At 37.8% G+C, this 25328-nt stretch overlaps 2 protein-coding genes across 5 annotated transcripts in view; one reads left to right on the top strand and one right to left on the bottom strand.

Moving 5' to 3' along the window:
* The window catches only part of LOC128590168 (uncharacterized), a 58820-nt gene extending 38315 nt beyond the window's left edge, over positions 1–20505 (top strand). The window contains exons 4-5 of the mRNA XM_053597389.1: positions 19011–19227; positions 19936–20505. Of these exons, the coding sequence (XP_053453364.1) occupies positions 19011–19227; positions 19936–20505 (787 nt within the window). The remainder of the gene's footprint in view (positions 1–19010; positions 19228–19935) is intronic.
* The window catches only part of TET2 (tet methylcytosine dioxygenase 2), a 135828-nt gene extending 114870 nt beyond the window's left edge, over positions 1–20958 (bottom strand). For 2 of the 4 annotated variants that reach the window (XM_053560210.1, XM_053560120.1), the window contains exon 1: positions 19910–20038. The gene's annotated coding sequence lies outside the window, so the exon portion shown is untranslated. Of the gene's footprint in view, positions 1–19909; positions 20039–20693 lie in introns of those variants that run through there. The other 2 variants (XM_053560042.1, XM_053559981.1) reach the window with 2 other exon arrangements.
* Between the last annotated feature and the right edge of the window lie 4370 nt (positions 20959–25328).

The raw sequence follows: 25328 nt of genomic DNA, 5'->3' as shown, positions 1-25328 counted from the left end.
TTCATACCTAACATGTACAATGATGATCCGAGTGGGGCACACTTACAACTTCGACTTAAACTGTGCAAAAACAATCATGTAACTGAAATGTTTTTACCCCCATAATATTCTGAAAATAATAATAATAAAAAAAAGTTCAGGCACAGTGGCTCATGCCTAGAATCCTACCACTCTGGGAGACCAGTGTGTGTGTGTGTGTGGGGGGGGGGGTGGTGGCATTGCTTGAGTTCAGGAGTTCAAGATCAACCTAAGCAAGAATGAGACCCTGTCTCTACAGAAAATAGAAAAATTAGCCAGGCATTGTAGCAAGTGCCTGTTACAAGTCTCAGCTACTTGGGAGGCTGAGGTGGGAGGATCCTTTGAATCCAGGAGTTTGAGGTGGTTGTGAGCTAGGCTGTTGCCAACGGCATTCTACCTGCGATAACAGAGTAAGAATCTGTCTCGAAATATAATAACAATAATAATAATAATAATAAAAAAGACACTGTGGAAAGCATACAATCTTTAAGAAACCTTGAATTCAGTCTTCATAGTTCTATAGTTCTGAAATGTTTCTCATAAATATACAAACATCTAAGCTGAACACTATTACGTTTTCTTAAAAAGAAACAACAAGCATGAATCCTATGTACTCAATCTTGATATGAGGACAATTAATGACAATTAAGGTTATGGGGGGGGAAGCAGAAAGAGGGATGGAGGGAGGAGGGTGGGGCCTTAGTGTGTGTCACATTTTATGGGGGCAAGACATGATTGCAAGAGGGACTTTACCTAACAATTGCAATCAGTGTAACTGGCTTATTGTACCCTCAATGAATCCCCAACAATAAAAAAAAAAAAAGCAAAAAAAAAGAAACAACAAGGTGATTTACAAAATGCAACCTAATGTTGACACTCGAATAATGACCTCGAAAAATGTTGACCCTTAACCACCCTGGGTTCACTTACATGTGAATTTTCTTCCATTTCTGCTGCCACCTCGGAGATAGAAAGACCATATGATTACAATGAGGATAAAGTCTTTTAAGATGATCCATTTTCATATAATGAACAGTAAATATATTTTCTCTTTTTATTTTCTTAGTAACATTTCCTTTTCTCTAGTTTAGTTTATTGTAGGAACACATTATAAAATAAAATGTAAAATATGTTAATAACTATTTATTTTATCAGTAAGGCTTCCGGTCACAGTGGGCTGATGGTAGTTAAAGTTTTGAGGTGTCAAAAGATAAATGTGGATTTTCAACTGTGCATTGGATTGGTGCCTCTGGTCTTTTCATTGTTTAAAAATCAACTCTATTTAATGCGTGCAATATATTGCTAATAGTCATGTATATTTCTAGCTATCTGTTTTGCGGAGTTTGAAGTTCAATGCAATTTAAGAATATGTTATTTTGTCCAAGTCCTTCATTTTATAGATTAAGGAATAATAGGTTGTTCTCTGCAGTATCACATGAAAAGCCAAGATCTAATTTAAAGGGAACAGCACCATTTTGCAATTCCATGTATGTACCAATTCAACTTTGTCTATCTGAGAAATGTATGTTATATCTTCATGAAAGAGATTATAAGCCTTGGAAGATTAGGAAACAGACTACCAAAATATGTAAAGGTGAGCATATAAAAATGAATAATGCAATCTAGAAGAGCCTAGTCTTGTTTGTGTAGGCCTGCATACAGCTAAAAATGCTACTTTACCTTCTTCATTATGCCAAAATGCATACTGTCCTTCCACACTCTAAGTGGGCAAATATTCTATGTGCAACAGTACCAGCATTCTTTATCAAGAAGGTAGATGTAGCTCTAGGGTTGCACCTTAGGAGCACCAAGAATTTACAGAATTTAAGGATTACAGAAAATGTCTCAGCAAGTTATACTGTTTGTTTAAAGACTTTTTTGATTTCTAATTTTTTACCTAATTCTAAAATTGCTGTTATTTTTAAGAATGGAAGATAAATGAGGGACTACTGGTTTCTATTATCTAGTTATATGTTTACATATTACTATGATCAACAACATATTAAAACTCATAAATCAATTCTCTAATTTCACAAAGTTCCTTATATTTGGAAGAAAAATAACTACTCTTAATACTTTGTGCTTCATTTCACTAGCATGGAGTAGAATGTTAATTCATCACTATTATTTGTTAGGCTACCAAATCTTTACAAGTAGAATTCTCTAATAGTATTGATCTACATTTACCAAATATTGATTGTGGGCTTATAATGTGCCAGGCACTGTTCTAGACATGAGAGGTAATACTTTAAACAAAACAAAAATTGAACCTTTCATAAAAATCACATTGAAATTGTACTAAATTTTGAGCCAGAAAGAACAGCAGCAAGAAAACTGTACTCAAAACACAATGAATTTATTCTGAGCATTTGAAAAATAAAGAAGGTTTTTCAAAACCAATAGAAAACTTGCACATAAAACTCATCTACCTCTAACTACTTGTCATTAAGAAATAAATGCCAAGGACATCCCAACTCTGAAGTAAGGAACTAGTTGTAAGATACTATCTCATCACAATAGCAGATACTACAGATATTGGAAACAGTGCGATTTCTGCTAGCCTAGAAGGCAGTTGGTAGACACACAATGAAAAAAAAAAAAAAGGAGCATTGCCTGTATTCTTCCTTCTGCTTCATCTTGTAGGAGGCTTGAGCTCCCAAAGTCTATATATAAATCAGTTCTTTAAAACGTAAAAGTGGTGTTGCAAATCATGTTTAGATTCTGAAGTAGCACAAAACCATTTTGAACACACAATGTACATGAAGCACTACATTGAGAAAGAGCATGTTTGCCAATATGAATGGTATTTTAGCTACCAACGTTTCCTTGGCCCCAGAAGTTTCTGGAAAACTGTGTCAGCTGTGCTGCATGGATTCAGAAGCCTAATTTCACCTATAGAAAATCAATGCATATTTTATCTTTAATTTCTGATGGAGAGGAATCAGGAGAGAAAAACACAACTCTGCTAGCCTTAAAGAGAAAAAAAAAATACAGTAACAATAAAATTATGTCATTGCCTTCTCTCCTTTTTTAAGAGAGGATATCACTTTGTTGTGTAGGGTGTGCAGTGGCTATTCACAGGTGCAGTCACATCTACTACAGCCTCAAACACCTGGTCACAAGTGATCCTCCCGCCTCAGCCTCCAAATAGCTACAGGCATTGCCATTTTATAAGCCACTTTCATTCATTCACATATTTGCCAAATATTTACTGTCTGTCAAGTGCCAGCCACTGTTCTATGTCCTGGGGCTATTTGTCAGCGACCCAAACAATCTCCCTGATCTCACAGAACTCAACATCACTGAGAGAAGCAGCAAATAAACAAACATTAAAAAGAAAAGCAGAAACAAATATTCTGCCAAAGATGATAAACCTTATGAAAGAAAATAACGCAAGGTAAGGAGTTAAGGTTCTATTCAATAAAATGGTTAGAGAATATATCTCTGAAAAAGTAATATTCAAGGAGACATCAGAAGGAGAGGAAGAGGCAAGATGTGCGGCTATCTGAAGGATGGACATTCCAGGAAGAGGAAACCTCAAATACAAAGGCCTGTGGAAAGAGGATGCTCGCCTTGCTGTCAGGACAATAAAAAAGCCAAGGACAAAGCAGGAGGGAGAAGAGTGCCAAAAAATGCAATCATAAAAGTAAACGGCAGCAAATTCACACCAGGACACATGGTCTATGAAAAGGGCTCTTGCTTGTTTTCTGGGTGAAGTGCAGATCAAGTCATGATTTGAAGCAGAGAAAAGGCCTGATCTGACTCAATTGTTAAAAGATTGCTTGAATTTTTGTTTGAGTGAAAGACCAACAGTATGAGTGAGGTCGGGAAGAGGAGGAAGGGTGGAAATGGTGGAGTGGTGTGAAGTGGAAAGGTGCTGGATGTATTTTACAGGTGGGGGCTACTGGTTTTAGTGAAGGATCCTGTATTCATTGCCTCTCTGGTGTTTCTAGTGTTCCCTTAAGCTGGGCAAGTGGGGCTTTTGGCAGAAGATTATGTTCTTATGGGTTTCGCACTTATTGTTAAAGATTGTTAGTGCAGCTCCTTTTCTTGTTATTGACCACCAAGATAGGTGAAAGACATGAAGATGAACAAAGTAACTTTGAAATGAAATGACCTAGTCATGTAGTCAGACTTTAGATCTGCAAAGGAGGAAACTGTTAGCTACTGAGCACAGTCATGACTATGCCTGGGTACTGTAATACCGCAGCACAACAGGGGGTACTAAGGGCTTGATAAACCACCATACGCACCATATTTTGAAAAAACCAGTCATGGACTCTAGAACTTTTTAAAAAGGAGAGTAAATAAAAGAACAGTGAAACTATAAATGTGTATATAGGATACAGGTACATACGTGTGTAAATATGTGCATATGTATATGTAAACACATACTTTTTCTTAATGTTAGTTGTACTGTTTTTTTAGAGATGTTTAAGATAAATTTTATTTGTTTCCCTAGTTTTCAACAAAACCTACAAAATAGGCTGCTATTATAAAGAATCAATCATAGAATATAAAATTGACTTATATTAAACTCAATTACAAAGAGTTGAGGAAAGATGGGTGTGATGGCTCACGCCTGTAATCCTAGCACTCTGGGAGGCTGAGGAAGGTGGATTGCTTGAGCTCACGAGTTCGAGACAAGCCTGAGCAAAAAGTGAGCCCCTATCTCTACTAAAAATAAAAAAACTGAGGCAAGAGGATCTCTTGAGCCCAAGAGTTGGAGATTGCTGTGAGCTATGACACCACAGTGCTCTACCCAGGGTGACAACTTGAAACTCTGTCTCAAAAAAAAAAAAAGTTGAGAAACTAAAATACATTAAGAAAAAGGCAAAAAATATGAGTGATAAATTTTAAAAAATCAATTCAGAAAGGTTAATGTACAATTAACTTGAATTCCATAAATACAGGGGAAAAAAGAAAGGGGTCAGGCACAGTGGCTCTGCCTGTAATCCTGGGAGGCCAAGGCAGGAGGATTGCTTGAAGTCAAGAGTTCAAGACCAGCCTGAATAAGAGAAATAGTCCTTATTTTTACATGTTTTTTTCCTCACCTTGTAAGGCACTTCTCCAAATATGGTTGCTAGTATTAAGTTGAACAAATATCACAATTTATTATCACGTAATTTCCAAAATTATTTCTTACCTTTTCTTTTTTCCTTTAGCATAACTCTATCATGTAAAAAGAAAATTTCTCCTCATAATATTGAAGACACAAGCTCTTAAATAGAATCTTAATGTTAAGCTAAGTAGTTCTGTGCAAGCATATTCAGCGATTTTGGAAAGCATTTCTATATGTAATAGAAATGGCATATTGTCAAAAGCAAAACATAAATAATCAGTAAGGAACACTAAAAAGAAGGGAAAATGCAGCTTTAGTTCCAATTGTCTGTTTCAATGCAGATATGTAGCAACCTTATTAGAGATGGTTCAGTTACTCACTATCCTAGCTTCTAAAGAAGTTTGAGTCAGCTTGGTTATGAAAGAGAGTGACACTCCTCAGGGCTTGCCACCTCCAGTCCTTGAATATTAAAGTGCTTACTCACTCGTCTGGGTTAAAAGCTACTATTTTAAGTTCAAAGTGAAAAGCTCCTTTCAGGTGGCAATGATAGTTTAAATTAAACAATGTGGAGAAGGGGGTTGGAGGAAAGCCTCCTTTAAGCATCTAGCCTGTTCCTGAACAGTCATTTCTTAAACTACAGCAATATTCAGGATCCAAGTCACTAGTTTGTGCGATACAGACCACTCCTTCCCCTGCCTCATTACTACAACACTAGTTTTCAGAATTCTGGAACAGTGTGTAGACATTTAATCCACATGTTTAACCAGATAGGAAAGAAAGCGTCAGGATTACATGGAACTCCTATAGAAGAGGGAATACTCTGGTGCCAATTTTAACATCACCAAGCCACTTTTTAGAGTTGTGTGTGTTGTGTTTGTGTTTGAGAGAGAGAAAGAGACAGAGTTTAGTTGGATTTGATGCCATATAAAATCTATCAACTATATAAAAGTAGTGTATACAAAAGACTCTGAGATGTATCTGCAAGGTATTTCAGAAAACATATGACATCAGTATTTTTATTTTACATATACAGAGACTTTTTACTGCTGTGTGTTTAATTAACCATTTCTACCAAAGAGGACTTAAATATCAAAAGTTTAGAACACACACATACTTAATAGTAATTAAAAAGGGATGTAAACAACCTAAAATTTCCACAAAGCTCCTTTGTATGTATCTTTCACATTCAAGCTACCGTTTTATTTTATAATACAAAGAAAATTGCCAGTCTCATGCTTATAAAGGTGCCCATGTGTTGAGAAAAATCAGTGTTTATTGTATGCTTGCCCCTTCAAGTGAAACTAAAGACAGTCAAATGAAAGTTATATTTAAAATCTCCCCCCACTTTTTTAAACAGTATTTAAAAAATACATTAATTTGGGGCCTTAATCAAATTCTGGGCACTTTTACCTTATATACATATGTAATTTACTATACAAAAATGTTTAAGATGAGAAAATATTCATGTTCTCATAAAAGACAGGATTATTCTTGTGAAAGCAGGAGAGTGTTCAGACATAGCGCTGCTCTGTGTGGGAAAAGCATATGCAACAATGTCACACAAACTTTCACTATTTGGGTCTGGGGTGACTAAGATAAATATATCACTTCTAGCTTCAAACAATAAAGAAAGCAAAAAATAAAACAAGCAAATGAAAAGACCTTTTAAAAATCTATAACCAGGGCTGGATGCAGTGGCTCATGCCTGTAATCCTAGCACTCTGGGAGGCCAAGGCTAGTGTTGCCTGAGCTTGCATGTTCAAGACCAGCCTAAGCCAGAGCGAGCCCTTGTCTCTAAAAATAGCCAGGCATTGTGGTAGGCACAGCTACTCAGGAGGCTGAGGCAAGAGAATTGCACGAGCCTAAGAGTTGGAGGTTGCTATGAGCTATGATGCTACAGCACTCTACCAAGGTTGACAAAGTGAGTCTTTGTCTCCAAAAAAATAAAAAATCTATACCCACAGGTGTGGTGGCTCAAGCCTATGATCCTAGCACTTTGGGACGTAGAGGTAGGAGAATTGCTTGAGACCAGGCCAGGGGGTTAAGACCAGGCTGAACAACATAAAGAGATCCATCTCTATGAAAAAAATTAAAAAATGAGCCAGCCATGGTGGAACACAGCTGTATTCCCAGCTACTTAGGAGACGGAGGCAAGAAGTTTGCTTGAGCCCAGGAGACTGAGGTTGCAGTGAGCTGTGATTGTACCGCTATACTCCAGCCTGGGCAACAGAGTTGGACCTCACTTCTTTAAAAAAACGATCACACAAAAAAACAAACCTAGAACCTACTTTCACCATATCTTAATTCAATGTATCAGAAATGTACAATTACAACTGATGAACACTACATAAGTAATGTCTTTTAAAATCCAGAAGGATTTTTTTGTTCAGCAACAGAAATGAAAAACATTTATCCTTGATTTCATTGTTGGTTAAATCAGTTACTCTTTTGGTAATTTCTTCTAAAGAAAAGATTTAGATGTTAAAGAACTAAAACTGAGTTTTGAGTTTCATATGTAAATAATACATTTGGGCAGATAATATCTAAATTATTCCAGATTTAAAACTATCTTGTACAAAATAATATTCAAGACAAAATAGATGTGATACTTGGTGTATTTCTTGGGAAAAGATTCTTTATTTAAAAAAATTCTCTCATTTATAGTACTGATTTCAAAGACTCTGATTTTTTCCTTTTTTTAGAAAAGTAGTATAATTACAAAAATAAATTCCATGAAAGGAGGGTTCAAACAAGCCAACTCTTCAATTAATGACAAGCTCATCTTTTGATGATCTAATTACGATTTTTTTGTTAGGCAAGAAGACTTCTATTTTTGGATGATCAATGATGACATCCATCTAAAATGATCCTTAGATGCCTTACAAAAAGAACTCAAATCTGCTCATATTTTAAATATTCAAATTTGTCTGTTTACAGTTAATGAACAGCATCAGTAAACATAATGCCATATATACAGAATTAGACATTTAAATTCTTGACACATATAGTTATTTTTTTCAAACTTTCTTTTTATTGATGAATATAACTGAAAAATTCTGAAAACAAATCTGGGAAAGGAAGAACAATTTCCCAAATATAGAGACTTAAAGCCTTGCTGTTGTTTTAACCCCAGGTCTTGATGTAAAATTTAAAGCAGAAGAGTGTTGAGGGAGGTATAAAGGAATGTGTGGTGAAGAAGAATTACAAATAGAGCAGGGAGGAATGAGGAACATTTGGCATAGGCTGGGATGTGGAGGATGATGAGTTTTCTTGCGTGTTCTCTGGCAGGGCTGTCTAGTGGGGGGGAGTCAGATTATGAATTTTCTTGCTTCTCAAGAAACCTACAAATATCAAGATACACTTTGTTTTGTATAAAAGGACATTTGTGAAACTGGGCCGTAGGCTCACGTACTTTCCTCGTGGGGGCGCTGTAAAGCAGCAGGCCCAAAGCATCATCTGCCCACCTTGACCCAAATCACAACAGTGGTTTGGCAGGATTGGTTCCACTGGCTGCGGGAAGAAAAAAGGTGAGTCCTGTCTGTGGGCATTAGGGAGGATCCTGCCCTAGACACCCAGATCTTTGGTTCATGACCCTGTCAAAGCCGGACAAACGCTCCCTAAGAATTAAACTGACTTGATTCCTCCGCCCACAGACACACAAAGCTGGTCCTCCCTCTCTCGGCTAGAGTCCTGGGAATCCTAGACTGGTGTTTGTAAACAGTGCAGCCACGCGCACGGTGCCCACGTGTCAGATGTTGATGTGACCGCGCATAATCAGAAGGCAGAAAGCTCCCCTGAGTGCCAGAGAAACCGCCCATTTCTTTGGCCCTGTAAATGAGCATGCAGATGTGAAGGAATTAACTGGAAGGTGATTTATTTGTCTTTTCTTTCCTTCCCTCATCCCGCCCCCCAGAAAAAAACTAACGAGAGCAAGTACTGGACAAAAATTTCCCTCCCTGTCTCCTTCCTTTCCTGCTTAACAGGTTCCAAATTAACTGCCCTACCTAATTCGATTTAGGACAAGTTTTATAATATCAGCAATGCATTCTGAAGGCACTTTTTCCTTCCTCTTCTCCCAACACTTACAATAAGTTTGTTCATTTATTTCACTATGAATTGATACTATGAAAGGTGGATTCCATAAACACTAGAGAAATACACTAAGTAGGCAAATGGTTTGCAAAGTAACAATTTACACCACCACCACCCAAAAAAATCCTTACAACATGACCCTGTGAGCAAAAAGTATTCAATAGTTTTCCACAGCTGAGGAGGCTAAGAATTTAGTGTATTACCTATCCTGTTATTTCAGATTTCACCTTCATCTATGCTCATTGCATCTTTTAACAATGAGTTTTTCAACAGGAAACAAGTAAACCCTGCTCCTTGCAAGGACTAAATTCTTACCAATGTTAGAGAAAAATGACAATACATACAACTAAGTTTTCTGCCCCTAAATATGACAAGTTTCCCATAACCTTGAGTGTTATTTAAAGCATGACAAATTTAACAGTGCAAAAAATAAATGAAGCAAAACTATCCATAGTAAACTAAACTTGTTTTTAAAAATATTCTGATTTCAACAAAATGCAAAAAACATGGTTTTTTAAAAGTCACTTTAAAATGCCACATCCTTTTGAAAGCAAAGAGTTCTTAAGAATAAAAAAATGCCATATCCTCTGTCTTATACACTTGAAAAATACACTTGATAAAAATGTTTTTAAATTATAATGTTAAACATTGGTTGATGTCTATGAAATTTCCTGTTTAAAATAAGAATCACATATTTAACATTCAACAGATTAAATTTCAAAATATTAAAAATTTAGTTCCCAAAATTAGTAACCAAATGTCATTTCCAATTTTGATTTTCAGTTGAAATACATGGTTAACAAGCTATTAAAAAGGTAAGCTATTAGCAAATACATGGTTAACAAGCTATTAAAAAGGTAAGCTATTAGCAAATAGGGTAGTATACCAAGCTTTGTTTTCTACTAATGTTCTTCCACAACTATAATGTGATAGACAAAACAAAAATTAAAATGTGGCCTTATTTTAATTTCAATTTAAGATATGTTAACTTCATAGGAGAAAACAGCCAGTTAGCTAATTGGATTGGAACAAAGATAGATAAAATCTAGCATACAAAGTATAAACTATGTTCTTTCCTGTTAAAATGTACCTGCTTTTATTTTTAGTAAAATAATTGTTTGCTAAAACAAATAAGGACCTGGATCTTTAAGTCAGAAGATTTCTTCTTCTCTTATATTTGAAAAGTACTCATTATGGTATTTTTCCTTTCATCACTTATGTTGGATCATTAAAAACAGAAGTGTAAATGTATTAATATTTTAATAAATGAATTCACTTTTTAAGATGCTAACTTTCATTTTACAAACTTAGACATTGTTTTGTAGAAATGGTTTCTTGTTCTGTTATAATGTATGCAGTAAAACAAAAAACTAATGATCACCTGAACTAATTAGAGGGTGACTAAAAGTGATCCTTTCAATGCAAAAGTCACACAAGGTTATAAAAGAGCTGAGAAACTTCATAGCCAATGGCAAATATGAAAATTCTAAAATTTCAAAGTAACAGACTTCAAGCAAAATTATGAAAAGTGTTAGAGAACAAATTAAAAAGTAAATTAATAGCAATAGGGTAGTATACCAAGGATGGCTTCTGAGTGTGGTGTCATTGTATTATTTCCAGATTCTGATGTTTTACTTTAGAAGCAGCACAACCAATAATTAAGGCATTTTTCCTGGGTGCCCTTCGTGCAGAGAAAGAAGAAAAGAAGAAAGAACAGCTCAGAGATACCATGTTGTACCATCTGGCTTTCATTATCATTATTCAAGCCTTTCTTCTTCATCTTTTTTTTTTTGAGACAAAAATATACCAATTTCAGAAGAAAATACTATAATAAAACCCCACTTGAGAATTGGGTGAATAGTTTCCATTCATGTTTAATCTGGACATAGAAACCTATCAAGAAAGTAAGTGGGCCAGGTGCAGTGGCTCATGCCTGTAATCCCAGCACTCTGGGAGGCCAAGGCAGGCAGACTGCCTGAGCTCAGGGGTTCAAGACCAGCCTGAGCAAGAGTGAGACCCCCGTCTCAAAAAATAGCCAGGTGCCCATAGCACAGTGGTTACAGGGCCAGCCACATGCACCGAGGCTCACGGGTTCGAGCCTCAGCCTGGGCCAGCTACAACTGCAACAACAAAAAAATATATAGGCATGTGGTGGGTGCCTGTAGACCCAGCTACTTGGGAGGCTGAGGCAAGAGAATGGCTTAAGCCCAAGACTTTGAAGTTGCTGTGAGCTGTGATGCCACAGCCGAGGGTGACATAGTGAGACGCTGTCTCAAAAAAAAAAAAAAGAAAAAAGAAAGCAGGCTTCGTGGTGGGTACCTGTAATCACAGCTACTCTCTGAAGACTGATACAAGAGGATCACTTGAGCCCAAGAGTTAGAGGTTGCTGTGAACTATGATACCATAGCACTCTACTGAGAGTGCTGTCTCAAAGTGAGAGTCTGTCTCAAAAAAAAAAAAAAGAAAGTGATAAGCCTAGTTTTAGACAATGGCTAATGGAGCATGGCAACCATAATTGAAATTACCATAACTTGGCAGGACTCACCAACAAATTGTAACCAATCTCCAAATGGTAAAAGTAGCAAGTGAAAAACATGAGCACTACCTATGGCAGACCTTACGGACAGGGACAGACTGCACGTGTGTGTCTCTGCCTGACCATAGACAGTTCTCTCTAAAGGGAGCAGTACAGAGACAGTTCTCTCTAAAGGGAGCAGTACAGCAGCAAAAACTCACCACTCAGTGTTTTTTTTTTCTTTTGAATACAGTGTCTCTTCCATAGAAATTATTTATAAAAAGCAAGTTTTAAAATATTAAAAATATCTTCTAGTTTGCTTAAAAAGATTTACTAATCTCAGAAGTGCAGGAAGAGATGAAGTGCATGGAGTATCATACTTAATGAATAACTTTTGAAAAATATGGAGACACTAGTGCAAAAATTTATTATCAACTTCAGTGGTTCACAAAGTATTAAGAGAAATAAGAGGGTAAAAAGAAGTAAGCTACTCATTTCTCTGATAAGTAGAACCCAAACCTAAATTCTACCTTACTGCTTCGTAAGGTAATAATCACTACCCAACTTTCTGATGGGTAAAAGCATGAACGTGAGTGTCTTATTTGTACTTGTCACAAATATGACAAACTTACAGGTAGGATCTATGATCAGATTGTTTAAAAAGTAGAATTCTGGGTCATTTCTATAGTTATTCCTTGAAAAAGTAATGATGATAGCAATTATATGAAGCCACAAAATTTCCTTACTGGGTATAAATAACATGTATACCTTAAATTTGTTTCTGAACCCTAGAGCTCAACACTTCCAGACCAGTGAACTTTCCCCGCCCCGGTTATCACTCATGGTCCCAAGGTATGGGATCCAACTGGGAACAATACAACATTCTCATCAGAATAAAAAGGGAGAAATGCATTGCACAACAAGAATGTCTGGTATCTAGAATTACATAAGGTTAGAAATCCAAATACAACCAACCTCAAGTAATTCATCCTGTGTGTCCACAAGTACAAGCCCTAATTGCACAGGGATTAGTATTAACAATCTTTACTCATTTCCGCATCATCAAGCCTGTAAAAATTCTGCTGGTGTTTGTAAATACTGTGGCCATGAGTAGCAAAATATGGAGAGCTATCATCATCTGACCCTAACATTTCCCACTGGGTCCTGGCATCACAAAGACTGCTGCAGAGCAATTTCCCTCTCAGCTTTATTTTACATCTGAAACATGCCACAATATCAGTACACAGACACAGAATTACTTGCTTACACCCTATGAGATACTTTGTCATTTTCATTTTAAAATCTCAAATACAACAGTTAACAAGTAGAAATATAAACAGTTAAAAAACTCAAAGTTTTGGAGCTTATTCTCTATTCTCCAGTGCCCTTACGTTTTCATGTAAAGAAGACATTTCACTGCAAAAAAATAGTAATAATAAAATTATCTAGTAATTTATGTTACTGAAATAAGCAATCAGTAGATTTCTTCCCATTTCTAGATTAAACTACAGGGTGTTCAAAAGTTGCCCCTGAAGTTGCCATACTGGGGGAAATGGGAAATTGTAGCTAACTGTACCTTTATTTACAAAATATTCATTACAAAATTTTACAAAGAGGTGGCCAACACATAGAGCATATTTTGTAAAATTTTGTAGTGAATATTTTGTAAATATAGGTAACATTTGGCTATGATTTCCCATTTTCCCTATATATGGCAACTTCAGGGGTGACTTTTGGGACACCCTGTACATAATTGGCAGCAATTTAAGAAAGGTTGGCAATTTTTATAGACTCCTTTGAACACCTGGGCTACATCTCCTGAGCTGACTGGAAAATGAGTAGGTAATTGAAGGTATTTGAGAAAGTTTCTTGAGTCACTTAACCTGTTTAATCATCTATGTAATCATCCTATCTAAGTGCTGAAGGCTCTTTCCACCACTAAACACAGGGTGAATTTGTGTGTGTGTGTGTGTTTATCAGCTTACAATGGTGAACTTTTGAATGACAGTATCCTTTCTATCTATGAGAAAAAGGCAATTACTTAACTGCATAAAACTCACTGGTGCTGTATTCCTAGAAAGATATGTTTAGTCCCATTTGATCCAAACAGTACCTACACTTCTTCTGCATAAAAGCCAAATGCATTTTTAAATGGCTCTTCTGTGACATAATTCTCATACAATAAAATTCATCCTTTTAGATGTACAATTCAATGACTTTTAGCATATTCATAGAATTGTGTAACCATTACTATCTAATTACAGAACATTTTCATCATCCCCCAGGCCAATCCCATATCTATCAGCAATCAATCCTCCTCCCCCTGCCCTAGCCCCTAGCAATAACTAGCATATTTTCTGTCTCTTTAGATTTGCTTATTCTGGACATCAAATATAAATGAAACCATAGCCATTTGTGACCTTTTGTTATACTCCTTTCAAGGTTCATCTATGTTGTAGTTTTTATCAGTAATTCCTTCTTTTTATTGGTGAATAATATTCCATTGTATAGATATACCACAGTTTTTTTTTATCCATTCATGAGCTGATGGAATATTCGGCTGCTTCCATTTTTGAGTTATTAATAATGCTGCTGTGAACACTCAACTGTATGTTTTTGTGCAGACAAATGTACCCACTGTAAGTGTCCTTTTATAACTTTCCTTGCACAGTTGACACAGTTTTGCAAAATGTTACCACTGGAAGAAACTGGGCACAGTGTATGTGCAATCTCTATTATGTCGTACAAATGAATTTGAACCTATAATTATCTCAAAAATTTTTCAATTAAAAACATGATGCCAGTATAAATTTACTAAAAACCATTCAAATTTATGCTTACAATGGGTGTCTTTTATACGGCAAGTTTCATAGTTTGTAGAAGTTACATGTAAGGAAAAGACACCATTAACATTACTATCATCACCATCACCAAGACTTCTTACATTACTTTTCTCTTATGCAATGAGAATAAATTATAGTTAAATGAAATCGCTTTCCACTAGTTCTATGTCATTCATCAAAGCTTGACTCTGACTAGTCTCTATACTGGTTTTTTTGAGCCGGTTTTTGAGAGCAGTGGTTCTCTACCTGTGGGTCACCACCCCTCTGTAACAATGAAAATACATCCTGCATATCAGATATTTACATTACGATTCATAACAGTAGCAAAATTACAGTTATGAAGTAGCAACAAAAATAATTTTATGGTTGGGGGTCACCACAACATGAGGAACTGTATTAAAGGATCGCAGCATTAGTAGTCATTAGGAAGGTTGAGAACCACTGAGCTAAACGGTCATGGAATCAGCCTAGCTCACAGAAAGCTCAAACTCTTGGGTTCAATCAATCCTCTGGCTTGCCTGCCACAATACCCAGCTAATTTTTCTATTTTTAGTACAGATAGGGTCTCACTCTTGCTCAGGCAGTTCTTGAACTCAAGTTCAAGTGAGTTCAAGGCGACCTTGGCCTCCCAGAGTGCTAGGATTACAGGCATGAACTGCCATGCCTGGCCACTATATTGGTTTTATTAGAGAGTATGAAGACATTAGAAATCAGTGCCTCTCTTCCAATATACAGAAAGAAATCTTTTTAAATTTTACTGACAGTTCAAAGTTTCAGCCTGTCCCAGTAATAGGAGACAATTATATTAAAAATTTTAAAGAAATTAATTTAAATTTTTTTGTTGTAATTTTAGTGAAGCAACCAGTTAAGTTTGTGTTCTAAATTGTCCTTCAATAACACTTCATTCCAATTTATTCATATCTTATTTTAATTCTCAAATTATTTGGAATGTTATTTCAAGGCAGTTTTGAGTAACCACCTCCAGTAAACATAAAACATTGAGTTCTAAATTCTTAAAATTGCAGATAGGTTGACATTATCACGGAGTTTATTTTTACAAAAAATAACTGAAAACCCACCTACTGCCTACTTCTACTTCTTGAAGCATGACACATTTAACTACATTCATGACAAATGGAGAAAACAAAAAATCAAAAGTGATAGAATTTGCTATTTTGGGATGGGTAACCAAAAATCTATTTTATTGAGGAAAGATTATATATCTACCTTAAGCCAGTGATTCTCTGTAATGTATAATCTAGGGTCAAAATAATGCTGGAAATAAGCAGATATACACAATTCATTTTGGCCTATAGTTGTAATGATTCACATGCTCACACTCTGCCCTCTCCCCTTGGGGAACTCTTTTTCCTACTATATACCAAGCCAATAGATGTAATGAATAACTTTCAATACCGTCACAATATTCACTAAGTTTTGGCAGTGAGTCAAAATAGAAATTAGAGATTTAGACCAAATAACTCCTGTATATTTGGCAAAATCATTCATGGTGGTTTTCTTTAGCATCAGCTCTACCTGGCAACACACTCTCCCACAGTTAAGGATCCAAATGTAAAGCTGGCTAGGGAGAAACTGTCTTGCTGCTGGCTTTGGTGTCATTAGTACCCTTAGGAACTATATACATATTGTACAATAGGGGTGTAATCACTGAGAAAGTGTTATTTTGATAAACTGTTACTGACAGTTCAAAGTTTCAGCCTGTCCCAGTAATAGGAGACAATTATATTAAAACACTCCAGATGGTTATAAAACAAAGACTTTCTCCAGCAATTTGAGATGGCATATAAAAGTCTGAAACTCTATTCAAACTACAATACCACCAATGAACTTGTATCAGAAACAATAAAAGGATAAAATAAAAAACCTAATATTTCCTAAATATTAGGCATCCTAAAACATTGACATTCTACAATGTCAAGCATCCATAACCTTTCTTTTTTTTTTTTTTTTTAGAGCATAGAAGAAAGTTTATTGAGTTAGAGAAAGGTAGGTTTCTAAAATAAGAGCAAAACATAAGCTTACAGAGCAAAATACATTTGCCATAGGCAGCAAACACACCTCCACTGCCAATGCAAGTAGGTAAGAGGCAAAGGGGCCAAGTGCCCACAACTTGTGAAGACATTTTATGTCAAGGCAATTTCACAAGAATAAGAATTTACTAACTTGGATTTGGATGGAAAACAAAGTTTCTGTGAGGTGTGTCTGTGAATCATTGAGAAGGGATTTGTAATGAGATCAGCAAATAAGGAAATACATTTCCAGACTGGCATTTGGCTTACAACATTGTGGGTGGGTAGAGTCCTGGAGGACTTGATAGCGAAATTCTAACTTCAGCAAGTGAAACCAAAACATTAACTCCAGCTTTTGTTACCTAATGCAAGTCCAACACCCAGTAAAGACGGTGCAATTCTCATAACAGCTCTGACAGGTGCATTTCACTTGTTCTGGAAGGGATGTTGACCCGTCAATGACTAGGACCATATGACACCTCATCAAAATCGTATCAATCCCTCTGGCTCCTGGCATGAACCAGCACAAAGCCAGAGCTAATTGAAGACTTAGGAGTTTGGCAAATTGGCAGAAAAGACTAAACAGAATTTAGGCAAAGTAAGGGACTTTCCTCATTCCAAGTTAATTTCTCATTAATGATTAGTTTAATAAGAAAATAAGCATATCAATGTAATAGTTTCTGGGAAGCTATCTAACTTGTTATTGTCCATTATCGAACTCCTAATTATCCAAGACACATCTATGGAATTTTTTGAGAACCCAGATGGTACTATCACATATATAGTAAATGAAGAACTGAGGTTCTCTCTTTTATTGTAAACAATCATACCATGATTTCTTTTTTCCAATGAAGGAAAAGTGTTACTTTGATTCAGATTAGTGGATAATACATTTCCTCCTTATAACCACTGAAGCCCCTCATATAAAATTAATTAGCATAATTTTCAGCATAAAAGTAGGAGGCATAAAATAACAAGAGTCTAAATTTGATGATAGAAAAGAATGAGCCCTCATGGTCACATTCACAAGTATTAACCAATGTAGGTATTCTTATTTATCAATTTGAGTGGAAAATATTGTGTCTATTATTAATAGAATAAGAATAGAATAGCTTGAAGACAATAAATAGCACAACATTTGAAAAGTTGCCCCCAAAAGGTAGTACTAGCCTGTTAGCAAAAGGAAATGTTTGTTTTTAATTCTGAATTGCTGGAATAATTAACCAAAGTTTTGTCAAAGGTTTAAACAGCATTTATGATAAAATCCTAAGTACATATTTTCTTTATTATTTTAGGGCAAATAAGAACCAATGAACTGTTTCTACCACACAGACATGAGTAATGCTTCCTCCTTGTAATCATGTGAAAGAACCTCTAGTATCAATGATGAAAGCAAATTTAACTGCTTTTTTCAAAGATCAAAATATTCACTACAAAATGCACTCCTGAGGGTAAACAGTCTTGGAAATTTGACTTATGGAGGAATGCTTTTCCTTCTATCCATTTTTAATTCTTTGAATTGCCTCCTAAACTTCAGTTGGAATCTCCAGTCCTTCACTGGTCCTTCTCAGCTAAATATGGATTTTAAAAGTTAAAATCGGTATTTATTGCATTGAAATGTACATTCTATTCCAAACATATTATGAAATATAAATGCAAACCTGTAAAAGAATATAACTCCTGCAGTATTTCAACTTTCCATTAAAATGCAAATGCAATGATTCCATTACCCAGGAAACAATACTCCCAGTCTTCAACCAAACCAAACCAATACCTTTTCTCTGTGAATCCCCACTTCCCTTAAGATACAATCTTATTCCTATGTCGGGTCATTTGTTGATGAGTATTTTTGAATTTGCATTTGCCATTTTAATCCCCGATTGGAGAGGGAAAAGCACAATACAATGTGTGATTTGAGATTTTAAATTCATGGATGTATTCGACTCCCTAGACAAGCAAGCATAAAAATAATTCACTACATCTGAAGCAAACAACTTCAAAATAACCTTATTTTTTTGATTCCTAAACATTAGATGAACAAGGGGGAAAACCACTAAATGTAATTAAAAGTATATCATGAGGGCAATAGCTGTAAATAACGCTTATATTTCATACTCAATCTTCCCAAGCAAGAGTCTTTCCAGGCCACACTTACTTTATTTTGTCATAGGCAGAAAACTCTCCATAGAAACCCAGTTAGCTTAATAAAATTACACGAGCAGTCCCAATGAAAAGACTCAGCAAGATGTGACCAGTGTGTGTGTGCTGATAGGGAGAGGGGAAATAGAAGATTAGCGAGGAGACGCAGAGAAAGGCGGAGGCAAGAAAGACCTGAGGAAAAAGAGCAGGCAAGGGAGAACAGAGAAATTTGGACGGGACTGTTAGAAATCTGCCCTCTACTTCTTCACTGAGATTGGGTTTCATTTCTCTGGGCGCCCCTGACCTTGCAGTCTCGCAACTCTCTGGCTGCGCTCCCCCGCCCTCCCGCCCCCTCCCCGGGCCTGCGCCTGCCTTTGTGTGCGTCTGCCTGTCACTACCAAGGAACCCAATGAAGCTGATTCGGGAGAAGCACAAAGCCAGGACACAGATTTGCCCACAAATTCTCTCACACACTTTCCCCAGGCTGGAAGGAACAGCTCAGCGCAGAGCTTCTGTATCTTGAGAAAAGTGGGTTTGGGTCTTGTTTGGGGGACCAGAGAAACTATCCTTTCCTCTCTCGCTCAGCGCCGCTAACAAAACGCGCGGACTTACGAAAAAAGCCAACCCCGCTCAGTGTATTCCAATTCCACTCCCCGTGACATTAGTTTACTACATCCCCCCAAAAGGGGACAAGGGAGCGGGAGGGGGGCAGACCCCAACGCAGACCCCCCAGAAGATAAAAGGGCAGAAAACCAGTGGTCAGGGTTCCCTCTGGGGCCGTTCAGGGCCAGCGAGGGGCTCCTCTGACTTCCACTATGGGGAGGGGGGGAGAGGATCAAAGGGAAAAGTATTGCCCCCCAAAGCTGAACTATTTCAGAAATGAAAGGAAAGAAAAAATCACTTTCCTGGGGATTAAAAAGCCGGGAAACCGGCTTGTCAGAGGCACAAAGGTAAGTTTTCCGGGCAAGGAGGGGCGAGCATTAGCAGGAGCGAGAAGCGGACACAGAACCACAGGTTTAAAGGGGGGGGGGGATTAAAACTATATTTGTCAGCCATGTTGAAGAGGCTCCAGTAATTTGTGAAGCTTCCCTCTTCCCTCTCGGCATTTGTGGGTGACACTGCAGGGTTTGCTCCCCAGTCCCTGGAATCCCGAGAGAAAGCGAGGGGGAGTGGAAGGGGGAGTTCCGCGGCAAAGGAGAAGCGCTCTGACCTCGTTCTCGTCCCTCCGCCTCGCAGCGATCCAGCAGCGGCAGTCGGGGCTCCTTTCTAACAAATCCTAAAGGGCAGCCATCTTGCTTCCTTCTGCTCCTCTACGAAAGCAGCCTAGCCTCCGCATCAATATTCATAAGGCAGTTTGACGTCCCTTCTCATCACTCGGCGGGGCCGGCGTCTCGGAGCGGCCGCGCCGAGTGGGCGGACGTGACTCGCATGCGAGCCGGGCCTGGGCGCGCGGCGCTGGAGGAGGCGGCCCCGGCCCTGCGCCTCCGCCGGGCCTCCGCGGCCGCTCCGCTCCTGCGCCCGAGCCGCCTCCGCTCCGCCCCGGCCGTCCCCAGCTCCGCCCCGGCCGCCACCGCCGCCGCCCAGGCCCCCCGAGTCCCGGCGCCCGGGGAGGCGGCCCCCGGCCGGGACGTCCCGCGCAGAGGCTGCGGCACCCGGGGCGGCTCGGCGGGGCGAGCGCGGGGGAGCGGCGGGTGCAGAGGTGCGCGGCGGGCGAGCCGGGACCCTGGGGACGCGGGCTGCGTCTTCCCTCCCCGGGAAGACCTGGGGCGGACGCTGACGGGGCGGTGGCGGGAGTGCTTGGACTAGGACGCCAGGAGGCAGTTTGCCTGGGAAACTTTTTGTGGGTGCCGCGCTCCGTCACCCCTTTCCAGGTCTCCGCGCGCGCGTCCCCACTCGCGCCTACCTCCTCGCGGGCATCCCCGCCCGGCGCCCGGCACCGGCCCTTCCCACCGCCACCTGTCCCCAGCCCCGCACACACCTCCGCTCGCTCCCACCTGTCCTCAAGGGCCTGCACCCCTCATCGTCTGAAGGTCCACGCGACCCCGCTGTGACCTCCCTTCTCTGTCGCTTAGATCTAGCTCTGCTGAAGCGCTCCAGGGTTTCGCCGAGGGCACGGCCTTGCTGCTTTAGCGGCCTGCTTTTTAAAAGACTTGACAAATTAGGAAATTGGCCGCGTCGAGTTTCTCCCCGCCCCGGCCCACCTTCTGTTTACTTTGGCCACGTGGAGTAGGCAGGAGAGTCTGGGGAATCCTGGATGAGTTTCTCCCCGGTGACCTTCTCACTAGCAAAAAATAAACGTGCGCTTTCAAAGGTTTAAGTTGCCTCCCGTAAGTGCCTTTGTTTTGAAGAATTTTCACGCGCACAGTTATGAAGAAACCGACCCATAAAGAACCAAATTCCGTGAATGACGAACGCTCGGTCGTCCCTGACGTTCGGGACTCTACAACTACCCTCTTCCAAGGACAGAGCTTTTCTTTTCCTTTGCCCAGTGGTTTTGCTTCCCTTTTTAGCGCTCCTTTTTCTAATCATCAACTTCTTAACTGAAGGTGAGATGAAGAGCAAAACCCGTATGAATCATATCATGTCAGATAGTAGTTTTGGGGACACTGCCTACATCTTTAACAAGTTCTCACATTACTGACATTCAAATTTTAGACAAGTATTTTGAGCACACCGCTTATGGGATCACTGCATTGTGATCACAGGACTTTTAAGTCAACCCTAGTTATGTTGTGTACTCACTTTTTTCCCCCTTTGGTTGGTACGTTTTTTAAAAGTGAAGACCTAATTTTATGAAACTGGAATATTTCCTCTTTGAACAGTGCTATTAAAAAAAGGGGAAGCTCTTACCGTATGTCACATTGTTGCGAAGAAGAAAGTGTTCTAAAGAAACATTGTTTATTCCATTTTGAAACAAAGTTGACTCAGATTTCTGATTTGGCATGGCCTAAGCAAAATGGGTCATTTTCCCCCTAACCATTTCGTGTGCAAATCAAGTTCCATCTTTTCTAGCTGTACACGAATGTGTCATGGAGGTCTTGGCAATTGTCAATGAACTTTAAAACCTAAGCTGTTGGGAAAGTTCCTTGTGATTTTTCAAATCCAGGAAGTAAAGTTCTCCAAGCCCGTGACTTACATTTGCATAGTGCGGGGTACTGTAGAGTTGTGAAAAGCATGGGGTGAAAAGCATGGGATTTGGAGTGGACAGACCTGGGCGACGCTTGACTCCATCTTTTATTCACCGTATGACCTTTAGCACATTACTTAGTATGTATTAGGCACTAAGTAAGTGCCCAGTTACCAATATTACCAATAATAATTGTCCAGGAAATTATTTTTTTGTTGACTATGGAAACCATAGTCATAAGTATAATTATGTCTTCATATATACTTCATAATATATAAAAAATATTGCATTCACATGTGTTTGATATATCTGTTATGTTCCTTTAGTTATTTGTATTTTAACTGAGAAAATTATCTTTTAGGTCACCTTCTTCTCATTTCATCTTTTAAAACCTCTCTCTGTTGTAACAGGTGGTTCTTGTCTATCTGGAATCATATTTGGCTTCAGTTGGTTTTGCAGCAGGCCCTGAACGTTTTCTTGCCAACTTCTTTCTCTGCACCCCCCACCCTTCTTTTAACCACCATGACATTTGTTAATTTAAAAGAAAATGCATTACTCCTCTTGGCTGCTGTGACTTTTCAACAGCAAAAGGAAGTAAAATTATGAAGGTCTCCAAGTGTAAAATATTTTAGTCAGATTTTATTTTGTTGATTATAAAATCTTCCTTCTTACCTGCTACTTCTGGGAAAGAAGGGCTATATTGTGCATAATGAATTGTTTACTAAACATCAGTGCCCATTTGTATGGGTGATCAGAGCTAGCTTTTATTAATTGTGTGCATGCTTGAGATTCCTCTTACTATAGGTGTGGATAATCTATTTTTCAAAGATAACTTGCTGTTTTAACAACAGTCATTATCAAATCCCTTACTGTTTTTTTCTCAAACTAGAAATAGCAGCACTGCTTCCATGAGGAAAAATCCTTGCTTCCTTAAAAGAGAAAAGACTAATAGAACAAGTTCTACAACATACTATTCTGTGTTAGAAAATGGCTTGGATTGGCCTGGGTACCTTCTGTCTCACTCAGTGACCCAATCTCCAAGCCTCTGAGGGTGGAGGCAGCTTCCTGTCTGCTGTTGTCCATTAAAGAGCTGACACTGACAGTTTGTTTTACAATGCAAAAAAATTTTTTTTACTGTACTCCTACACAAAGAATAGGTGCATTCTTCATTTTCTCCCCACCTACAGAATAGGAAATCTTCTTTAAGGACTCAATTTTCTCAACAGAGGGAAATAGTTGTGATGCATACTGCTTAAAGACAATTATAATGGCTTAACAAAAACACTAAATCATGGCCTATTGTTTCCCATCTCCAAAAACATATTTCTGAAGTATGATAAAGATTCCCTGCATGTGTAAAAGGCAATCAACCTTCAGTCAGCCTATCACAGCAAATATCATAGCTGTGAAGAAGCTTTCTTGTTTCTTTTGTTTGGTGACATTCCTGCACACTATATGCAAGTGCATATTTAACACAGAATGCTAATTTTTAAAATTTCCAATAGCTGAAACATTTAGACATTACAATCTAGCTTACTGACATAAATTATTGTTAATAATAAAACCATTATTGTCCAAAGTCAGGGATCATAATATTATGAGAGTCTTGATAGATTCTTAATACGATTTCTCCTGACTTGATTTCATCAGACTAATTTTTCTAAATTTGGAAATGTTTAAGAAGAAGATATAAATGATATAATCCTAAATTGCTCAATTCAGGATTTATCCAATATGTGTACCAATTGAATGGGGACAAAGTAAAATGGCAGATGAAATTCAAATATCTAATCTTGTTAAAGTATTGCCACAGCATTATATGAAAAGTATGTGAATCATTAGTAGGACAGACAAAATGGAAATTCCTTCAGAATTATTTGAAACTTGGTAATACGAATCTCCTAAAATTTAAGGAACTTTTTTTCCTCATAAATTCTATCCTTATAATCCAGTAATCACTTTTTATTATCATCCAAATTTGGTAACTTAATATGTTTATCTCACTGTATTTTGAGAGAATAATTTTCCAACTTTAATGATGGACATCAATAATTAATAAATTTTAAGTATTAGTATAATTCTTCAGCATCATTTGACATTTAAATAAGACTTCATAGATTTTAAGCCATTTTATGTGCACTATTATGATTAAATATTCAAAATCATATGCCATATTCAAAGTATTATTTAATCTCTATACTATGAATATGAAAAGTAAGTTAATATGATTTTCATAAAGTCATATGTCCTGTAAATAGAGAAACATATCTCAGACCTACGTTTTTTGAGTCAAGAGCCTTTGTTATACCAAAGCTCCCTTCTGTCTTTTCCTCTGCATCCTCCTCCTAATTTTCTCTCCATTATCTAAGTGATATAGGAGCTTTCATTGCAAAACTCCTATTTTTCTATAAAGCTTTGTTAATTTAAAAAAATTCAGCACATATATTTATTTTTTGTTATCATTCCAAAGGTAATTCTGTTTGTTAAACACTAGCCATACACTAGTAAACCTTGGAATAATTGTTTTACATTCATTGTCTCTCAATGCTTTTCATAGCCAAGTAAGGTAGGTAAGGATTCTTGAGAATAAATGGTTGAATAATTTGGTTTGGGATTAAAGAGCTAGAACCACTATCTAGGTCTAGGTTTGTTTGATTTAGCTCATGTGAGCCAGGCAACACTGTGGTGTCTCCCAATTTAGCAGACATAGATAGCTATTTGTATCCCCCTTATAAGTTTTTCACACAATTAGTTATGTGAAGTTATAGTTATTATAGCAAGAACATCATTTCCCTCATTTCTTCCTCATATGAAAAAAAAAAATTCTGTCTAAATCTCTACTTGGTTTTTCTTCCCATTTGTTTCTACTTTTTCTCTTTAGTTTCCTATTTTGCACCAGGAAGTTGTCATGCTTGAACTCTCTGGAAGAATGATTACATTTGTGTAATAAACAAATGAGATACCACACTCCTCCTCCACCACTTTAACACATGACTTACCTCACTGACAAATCATTTGCAAAGTTAGGTTCTACTCTATGTTTTCAATAGTGGTGTGGTAAGAGGGATTGCACCTTTGATCTGGTCCTGACTTCCACAAATGACTTAAGGTTCATTCCACCAAGCAAGGAAGCTGGCAGGTGGAAAGAGCGCCATCTACTGAAACCATTAAGAGGACATGGGTCTTTGGTGATAAAATTCGCAAGAGTTAAGATAAGACCAAACCTTTTCACTGGGAAAACTAATCAAAATCACCTACAAAGCTTTTGAAAAATATGTATAACTAGGTTCCATTCCAATACCCCCACTATGTTTTTGGAGATTCTGATTAATGAGTTCTGGGATGGGGCTGGAAAGATCACAATCAGATGTACAACTCTACTTGAAAATCACTGGGATACCTTAATGTTGAAAATACAGTAAAAGAATTTAGTGTTAACACCTATTATTAATAGTTAATAGGCACACAGTGTTATCATTCATACAGCATCCATGATAAAGAA

This window comes from Nycticebus coucang, chromosome 1, assembly GCF_027406575.1.
Source record: "Nycticebus coucang isolate mNycCou1 chromosome 1, mNycCou1.pri, whole genome shotgun sequence".
NCBI lineage: Eukaryota > Metazoa > Chordata > Mammalia > Primates > Lorisidae > Nycticebus > Nycticebus coucang.
The sequence above is the reverse complement of the archived record's forward strand: the minus strand, read 5'-3'. Positions and strand labels throughout refer to the sequence as shown.